The sequence below is a fragment of the Zosterops lateralis genome, assembly GCF_965231275.1.
Source record: "Zosterops lateralis genome assembly, chromosome: 2".
NCBI lineage: Eukaryota > Metazoa > Chordata > Aves > Passeriformes > Zosteropidae > Zosterops > Zosterops lateralis.
This window is the reverse complement of record NC_139763.1, coordinates 7121714-7130591: the sequence shown is the minus strand read 5'-3', so window position 1 is coordinate 7130591 and position 8878 is coordinate 7121714. Positions and strand designations below refer to the sequence as shown.

Below are 8878 nucleotides of genomic sequence, written 5' to 3'. Positions count from 1 at the left end.
CCGCCGGCAGCGAGCGGCGATGTAAACACCGCTCCGCCGCCATCCGCAGCCGCCGCCTCCTCCTCCTCCTCCCCCGAGTCTCCAGCGCTGGGGCTCCCTCCCCCCTCCTTCCCTCCCTTCCCTCCCTCCCACCTCCCTCCTCCGAGCAGCGGGGCTTCCCCCCGCCTCCCTCCCTCCCTCTCCCCTCCCCTCCCTCCTTCCCTCCCCCTCCCTGCCGGCTGTTGTTGTTGTAATAAAAGTTGTGGTGTGTGTGTGTGTCGGGCACCCCGCCCCGCCCGGCGCTGGGGGGTGTTGGGGGCGCGCAGGGAGGGGGGGGTGCGATCCGCGAGTTAATTACGCTGCGTTTCCATGAAATCGTGCGGAGTGTCGCTCGCCGCCGCCGCCTCTGCTGCTCCTTTCGGTGATGAGGAAAAGAAAATGGCGGCGGGGAAAGCGAGCGGCCAGAGCGAGGAGGACTTCGCCAGCTTGACAGCCCAGGAGAGAGAAGCCCTATCCGGCCTCGACAGGTACCCGCTCCCCACGGCGCCCCGGCCGCCTCCGTGTCCCGGCTCGGCCCGCGCTCCCTCCGCGTTCCCCCCGCTCCCCTGCCCGCGGCTCCCCGTGCGCCGCCGCTCCCGGGCCGCGCTCTGCCCTCGCCCGCCCGCCGCGCCGACTCTCGCTAACGCCGGTGCCTCTCTCTCTCCCCTCCCTCCCGCCCGCTCCCCTCCTCGCAGCCGGCTCTTCGGATTTCTGAGGCTTCATGAAGATGGCGCCAGAACGAAGGCCTTGCTGTTAAAGGTAAGCGCGAGGGTGGATGTGGAGCGGGGATGGGGGGGAGGCGGGGGGTGGGGGGGGGGATGGGGAGCGAGGTGGCCCCGCCGCCCCTTCCCCCGGGACCCCCGGGCCCGCACGGTGAGTGTGTGCCTGTGTGCCGGGGCTGCGCGGGGGGCACCGCCACCTCCGCGGGGTCTCCGCGCCTTGCTGCCGCCTTTGCCCCTTTTCCTTTTTACCGCCCCCCCCTCCCTCGCTCCCCGCCATTCTCCCCGAGCGGGACGAAGGGGGAGCGTGGCCATGCGGGGTGCCCGTCCAGCCCCGGGACGGGGAAAGCGGCGGAACCCGGGGCCGGGAGCGGACGGGCCGGGGGAGGGGGCGCGGGGGCGGAGGGGGGGAGGCGGAGGACGAGGAGGAGGAGGAGGCGGCGGCAGCGGGGGGAGAGCGAGCGAGCGAGGGAGGGAGGGCGCGCTCGGCGCTGCTGACGTTGCCTCTCCCCGGACCCTCCCTCGTGATTTTCGCCCCCAGCACCGGGAGCGGAGCCGGGGCCGGAGCGCGCAGGGAGCGCGGGGTCCGGGCCGGGGCGGGCGCGGCGCCGAGCGGCTCCCGGAGCCCGTCAGAGTGACTTGTTTACTCTGCGGACCCCGCTGCCTCCTCCGTGCAGCGTGCCCGGCCCTCAGCCAGCCCCGCGTCCCGCCCGCCGTCCCCGCTTGACAGGGAGCGGGGCGTCCCGCGGGCCAGCGCTGCCCGGCCCGGTGTCCGGAGAGAGCTGTTGGTCTCTCTGGAAAGTTGTTGGCCCTGTCATTTAGTTAAGTAATGGCTGCTCCTGTCGGCCCAAGATGGCCGGACAGGGAGGAGAAAGAGAAGGGGGGGGAGGTAAACACGAAACAAACACCGGGAGCGAATGTGGGGAGCGCGGAGCCCCCGGTGAAGGCTGAGGGAAACTCTCCTGCGCATCCCAAGTTCCTTCTGGGCGCTTTCCTGCTGCTTCGCAGCGCCCGTGCCCTCCTTATCAACCTGTAGCACGTTCCGCTGCCCATCCGTGAGCTGCTGACAAAGGCTGTGCGGGCCGAGTGTCTGCCAGCGGTGCCTGAAACACTCAATGCCGGGGAAACCTTCGGGTAGCAGAACAAGTGGAACTGTTTTTGAAACGCCACATGGCTGAAGCGAAGGGGACGGTGCTACTCTGGTTCCTGTTTCCTGGCTTGTTCCTGTCACTAGTCTGGCGTTTGACACTGCTCATCCCATTGTTGTGCCCGGGCTGTATCGTGGAGAATTTAATTTTTTTTTTTTTTTACTGCCGCTGGTTTTGGTTGGTCTGAAGATTTGAGTCTAAAGCGCGTTGAATTGGATAGCCCAGGCCTAGTGCTCGTGTTTGGGTGTTTATTTCTTGTGTCAGGATTGGAAAAGCTCAATGTCAGGACGTGGGGGGAGGGGGGAGAGATGGAAGGAAAGGCAAGTACGCTTTCCTTTGTGCTTATATTAAAAAAAAAAAAAAATCTCGCGGTTTCCTTTCGATTTTCGGAGTTATTTATAAGTGCACTTCTTCCCATTAATCAGAAAGGTAGGGGAGTGACATGTCAAAGCAGTTAAATAATGTACGTTAACTGTTGGTGGACCAGAACTCGTGTCTGCTCCTGAACGCTGCCGAGGCTCTCGGAAATATCAGACCCAATCCCGTCTGGGATAGAGCTTAAGGACGCCAGATAGAAAATAAAAGCTTCACATCTAATCAGATCATCTGTCGCATAAAATCCCTGTTTAAATTTCCCTTTAAGTTTTGTTTCGCGTGCTGTAAAATTAGGAGGCGCAAAGAGCGGTTCAGCCTATTAGTTGAGTTTTGTGCCTTTCTTACGTGTAATGCTTTTTTAAAAATGCCAGTCAATTGTAATTTTAGTGTACACAATCTGAAGTTGCAGGGCATTTTGGTAGTTTTGAAATACGTTTTCAGAAATATCTTTGTATGTTCTTTTACTGTATTGATCTGCAAACCCATGCAGTGAGTGCTAAAAAAATCTCAAAGCAAACCAAATATTTTGCTGTTTCACCTCAGTTTTCGTATGGTGTTTTGTATATTTATGAATTGCACAGTAACTCACGGAGCATATTCTTTGTAAAACTTGTCTCTGAGAAAGGTAGATTATTTAAGGAAGTAGGAGGATTAAAACGTTGCTGTTCAGTGCAGAGATGTTTGAGAGGAATTTCTTGGTTTGAACCAGTTTCGGTTTTGTTTGTGCTTTTTACTTTAAAGGAACGTGCTTGTGTTTCTTGTGCTTCTGTTACCGATAAGAAGTTGCTATTTTTAAGGTATTTTCTGCTTCATTCCTGTTCTCTGTGTGTGAAGCTTTATGCAATTTATGTTTTGTTAAGGGCTTTAGAACAATTAATCTAGCAGACTACTTTAATTCAGTGTAGCAGTTATTTTTATAGTAGAGACTGTGGCTGAATATATGTACGGTTAATTAATAGGTTTTACAGTGATAGCAACAAAATGTTTCCTTTTGTGCATGGGAGCAACAACAGCTAACAAAGACCCTAGACTCCATAATTATGAAATCCTGACTGACTGATTTAAGAATCTACAAGGCAGCACGTTACAGTGTGAGATTTATGTGCAAGTGTAGCAGGTAAGGAAAACCATTGAGTCATGTTTCCAGAGGAATCCTTCACAAAGGCAGAAATTTATCAGTGCTCCCCTTGATGTGAGAGGAGCACACCCACTATTGAGCCTTTTCCAGAGGCTGCCAGGCTGTAGCAGCGAGTGCTCCCCATTACTGTGGTGGAGGTGGCAAGAGCAGGGTATCTGTCTGGGGAGGCTGACAGGAGGTTTTGGGTTGTAAGTATTTGGGGGACATCTCCCTTCCCTGCCTGGGTACTTGTGCAGCAGGAAGAGTCTGTTTTGGGTTTAAATTTGGTGCCTGAGTGCAAGAAGACACTCCTTATTTTTGGTGGGGTTCATTAAAGGGTGCGTTGGCTTGGAGGGGATTGCAGGAGACCTTTGCAGTGGGAACTTCGGTTTAATGAAGCCACACCCTGACAGGATTTAGTAATAAGACAACTGGGATATCTCTGAGGGATGGATGGAGGAAGCTTCGTGTCTAAGAGCTTTAATTTAGTTGTGGGTTCTATTTGTGCTCCAGATCTGCAGTCCCCCGTTTTTGGTGGGTTTGGTTTGTAGGATGTATAGGCTGCAGTGTCATGGACTAAGCCAAGCCGTGCTGCTGGGTGTAGCAAATCAAAAGAGCAGATAAGGCATGAGATCTGTATAATTTTATGAATTATTGAAGATAATTGAGACTAAGGGTTAGGAATATTGTAATGTTGCCCCATGTATTGGATACGTGATAAACCAAAAGAAACTTTCCTGTAATGGTGTGCACGCTGTATGTGTGACAAAGGAATGGGATTTTCTGTTGCCAAAATTTTTGTGTTCATTTTGCAGAAAAAAAGAGCTTGAAAATCATGGTTTGCAGTTAGTGTGGTTTTGGGGAAGAGAGGAGGGGAAATTAAGAGATCACCTTTCAAAGTGGTTGAAATGCTGGAAATCCAACGTAGTCAGTCTTGTGTTGGAGAAAGTGCTCACTGTTATGCTTCTGTAGTTGACAAGAACATTAACGTGAAGGAGGAAAAAAAACAAACCCAAAACAAAAACCCTGCTTGTGTCTTGATGTCTTACTCCCAGGAAGGCATTCTGGCAGGAGATGAAGCTTAAAGATTACTTGGGGGAGAGGGCAAGGATATCCATTGTATTGGAAGTGAATTGCAAAGCATTTTTTCCTTCATTTTTCTTCCTTTTTTTTCCCCCCTGTTTGGGTTTTGTTGGTTTGTTTGTTTTTGATGATGTTTCCAGTGTTTAGCCAAAGTTGACTTGATTGCAGTGACAAACCATTGTTTCATAAGCTGTAACTGGCATCTGTACAGATGTAGGTTGATGTAGCTGGTCGGATGTATTGGGTATAAGATGCTTGTTAATTCCTATTCATTGAGTTTAATCAGTTTGTCATATCCTGTGGACAAAATCTGAAGCATGTTTCCATTTAAAAGTATTGATGTTGAAGTCGATTTAGAGCGATGAAGTAGTTCCACACAATATGCCATGTTTTAGTCTGTGTTACTTCTCATGGTTTTGTAGCCCTTTTGTTTTCCAGCTGATTTTAAAAATGGTGTTTCCTTTGTGTAAAGGCCACATGTGTTGACAAAATTAACAGCGTGCTTATCTGTGCTTTTATGAAGCTTACAAAATAAGTGCACAGTGACAATATTCTTTCATTTTTCTTACAATTGTAGTGTTGCTTGTTTAAAAATAGTTTCAGACAGTGTGAATTAATGTATGTTGAATTTGTCCTTTCAGTGTTGACATTAATGTTAATTTCCTACAAATCCATAATAAAATATCCTCAGTTTTATTTATAACAAACTGCTTGAAAAATAATTATGCAAGAAAACATTTTAGCAGGTTAGTCTCAGTATAGTAAAGTGGGTTTTTTGTTGGTTTTTTTTTTTAAATAACTTTGGAAGCATTTTGGCTTGATTTATTTTCATCAAAACAAAGAAATATTGGTTGAAAAAGAATTAAGAATGTTTGTCTTATATAATGGCAGTACTGGGAATTGAGAAACTGGAAATTGGTACCAGGAGACATTTGTAAGGCATTCCAGGAAGTGGGCAGCCTCTCCAATTTCTGTAAATTTATATCTGAGTTGTTCCTTTATATTTGGGCTTTTTTTTCTTTATATATTGTGCATTTTCTATTATTGGTCTGTTATCTAGTGTGCTGTCTGTCCTGTGGAGCAAGTTGAAGTTGGACAAAATTTTGTAAGTTGTGTTATAGATGGAACTGGTTTTCTAGTGTTTTTTGAAGGAGTCATTTTTTTTAAGTGTGTTTCTTGGGTAATTTTGTCTGAGCCAGGGATTTCTTTTAGATCAGGGTTTTTTGGTTTTTTTTTTTTTAATGTACTTTGGCCTTTGTATTAATAGGGTGCAGCTTTCTAGGATCTAATTAAGGTGTAATGGGTGACACATTCTGTAGTTCATGGCTGTACTGTGTTTATACTTGGAAATCACAGTTGTAGTGTATATAATGGTTGTATGTCCTGGTACTCGGTTATAGGTTTGCAGTATTTGTACTTCATCCAGTATTCAAACCAACTTTTTTTTTTAAATGGACATTACACAGTACTGTATGTATGAAATACTTAGAACAAATACCTTCACAACTAGTGTTTGAGAATTTTTATTTTTTTTAATAGTGGGATTTTATTGCTCTAAACATGTATCCCTGAATGTTTTGGCTGTGCCTTAAGTGTAAAGTACAGTGTTGGTACTACTTTCTGAAGGCAAGAAAATTGATGAAGTCAGAAACATTACACTTGTCATTTTAATGTGTTAATGAAGAGAGAAGGATGGATCTCATGTCCACAAACAACGTGCTTTTGTGGAGCTGTAATTAGGATTGCAGAACTTTTGGTGTATTGGCATTTGCATTTCAGCAAGTTACATCTTCATTGTCAGGAGACTATTAGTAGGGAATATAATGTAAGACATATTTTTTGTTGTTCTTGAGTGCATGTTACATATTGTAGCTTTAAAGTACTGATCTACTGAGTCTGGAGGTTGAAGTGGTCCTTTGTGTTGGTACATGTGCATCAAGTTAAGGTGGTAAAATCATGCCCTACTGACATGAGTAATCAAATAGCCAAGCTGGGCAGTGGTTCAGATGGAGAAGAGAGGGAAATACTGCTGTATTTTAGCAGCTGAGGAATAGAGGTTCTGATAAATTATTTAACTCTGGAAAGTGTGAAGAAAAAACTGTGGCAAGGGTGGGACACGACTGCTTTCATCCCATTCCAGTAATTTACCATTGATCCTTTTGTGCATCCTGCTGCTTGTGGCCTCTAGCATTCAAATTTCTCTGTAGGTGAATCCAGGTACAGTATGTGAAGAAGGACTAGACAATCTAAAGCTTTGTCTGTATTACTCAGGTGTGCTTTCAGCATGGCTCTGTGCCTCTTGCCAGCCTGCATGGCTGTTTGTTCACCGTAGTGGGTTGAGTGGACTTGATAATTATAGAGGTAAAACTATCTGCAAATGTTGATACCATCTGAAGTAAGTGTTGAAAGCATCTTCTAAAAGCTATGCCATATGTTTGTTATACCATTTTAGAAAGGAGTAGATGTTTCATGCTCGGAGAGCTTGGTGCGTGTAGAAGCATTTGTTTTCATTACATTAGTGAGATGATACAAAATTAAAGAGAGTCATGGAAAATGTTTATGGCTACAAAGTGACTTTTTCCTGATTAACACTTGTCACAGGACTTTCCAGTGCCAGAATTATATGCCCTGGCCCGCTGTTGTTCTTTATCCCACTGACAATTAGGCAAACTTATGTTCTGTGGAAAAGTGAAGTTCTGGTTTCCAGCCTTACAGATTCATCAATTAAACCTAAGGTTTTTCTGAGAGTACTGAACAAAAATATTCCTTCTTGGTCCTCACCTGGTAAAGTTTTTGGATAATGGGAGGGATTTTGCTATATTTTCAACAGTCTGAAAGGGAAGGAAATGTGTATATTTGTAGTTGGAGAATACTTAAATAGTTTTGTAAAAAATGGTTACTGCTTGGAGGGCCTGGATGAGCTTCTGCAGAAATGAACTAAGGAAATGGACTGTGAGTGCAGAACTGAGCAAGGTGGCAACTTTAGTATTGAATCAGGAATTCTAGGAGCTGAACCACTGTCCTGCTCATTCTGAATGCAGACAGGTATATGAATACAACTTCAGGCCTTTAGTGCCATACCTGCCTTGTATTTTACATTAAAAACTCATTTAAGTTACTTTTATGTTTTAACTCCTTTTCTTGGTGAAGTTTTGCAGCTGTGGTGTTTGAAGCATGATTTTTGAGTAATATGTTTTCACAATTAAACATTGAAGTGATGCTTATTAAATTTGACGTGTCATTATAGAGACCAGTTGACTCTTTGTGGAAAATATTAGCAATGCAGAATGCTTATTTTTAGTTAAAACAGACAAAATTGAAATCAGTGGGTCTTGTATGGAGCCATGCAAAGGCTGCCAGGGTTTGTATAGGTGCACCTGAGAGGATAAACTTAGTACCTTACAGAACATTTTTGCTATGAGGAAAGAAATGAATTGTGTTTAATATAGTTCAGTCTGAGTTTGTTGGATGAGCAAAGTTCAGTAAAGCAAGAAAAAATACTTAAATATTTATTACATGTTTCTGCTTTATGGAGAGGCAGACTAAAGAAATAGCTATAGTAGAGTAATTCCTCTGTGGAAAAGCTCTTTCCAGGACTGGTCTGTTTAAATAGGGGTCTGTTCAAAGCTTGTTTTCAAGATGAGTTCTACTGATACTGTCACAAGTAGGTGGGGCCGTTGGATAGTTTGCTTGTGGCCATTATGGAGTTTGTTGAATGGTACATTTCTAAAATGAGCCTATGTCAAAGTTTATTCTTTCAATATTATTATGAATATTATTCTTCGTATTTAAAGGATCATAGGAAGGTATTCCTTACATACGTAAAATACCATGTTAATGAACTAAACCCCCATTAAAGATATTTGGGGGTTGAAGAGTATTGTTTATCAGGTACTTTCACTTCAGAGTGTGAGGATGCAGGGATCACCATCAGAGCTGTATTAACAAATTACCTTCTTTTATGGTTCTTGAATTTGCTATGTAGTGTTCATGGCAGGAGCTTATTTAATTAAGATGTAGAATTAAGAGCTCATTTACAGTTTTGTAAAGGGAGTGACTAAAAGTGTGTGATGAATTACAAACAGAACACTGTATGTCTACATATGAATTTCTTTTGTGGTAAGTTGTTAATTGTTGTTTGTTAAAATGGCTTTAAGTCATTTCCTTTTCTCACAGTGGCATTTGAGGATTATGATTCACTTCTCAATATTGATTGGTTATTAGTCTAAAGCAGACTGAATTGTGAATATGCTTTTCATTAAATTTCTGCTTCCATTTTTAGAATTTAAAATTCTGAGCAATTTCAGAGTATCATTTGCAGCATTAGACAAAAGATCCAGTGCAACAGCTTTTAAAACAGAGCCAAGAGATATATTTTTTTTGGTCAGTGTTCTGTTGCTTCCACTCTAGTTGCCATT

The 8878-nt window shown here is 44.7% G+C and overlaps 1 protein-coding gene across 14 annotated transcripts in view; it reads left to right on the top strand.

Moving 5' to 3' along the window:
* Positions 1 to 221: 221 nt before the first annotated feature.
* The window catches only part of KDM6A (lysine demethylase 6A), a gene marked incomplete at its 3' end in the record, with an annotated part of 151201 nt that continues 142544 nt past the window's right edge, over positions 222 to 8878 (top strand). For all 14 annotated transcript variants that reach the window (XR_014592571.1, XM_083884462.1, XM_083884460.1 and 11 more), the window contains exons 1-2: positions 222 to 506; positions 714 to 777. Coding sequence is in view for 13 of the 14 variants with exons in the window: in XM_083884462.1 (XP_083740588.1) it covers positions 349 to 506; positions 714 to 777 (222 nt within the window). The remainder of the gene's footprint in view (positions 507 to 713; positions 778 to 8878) is intronic.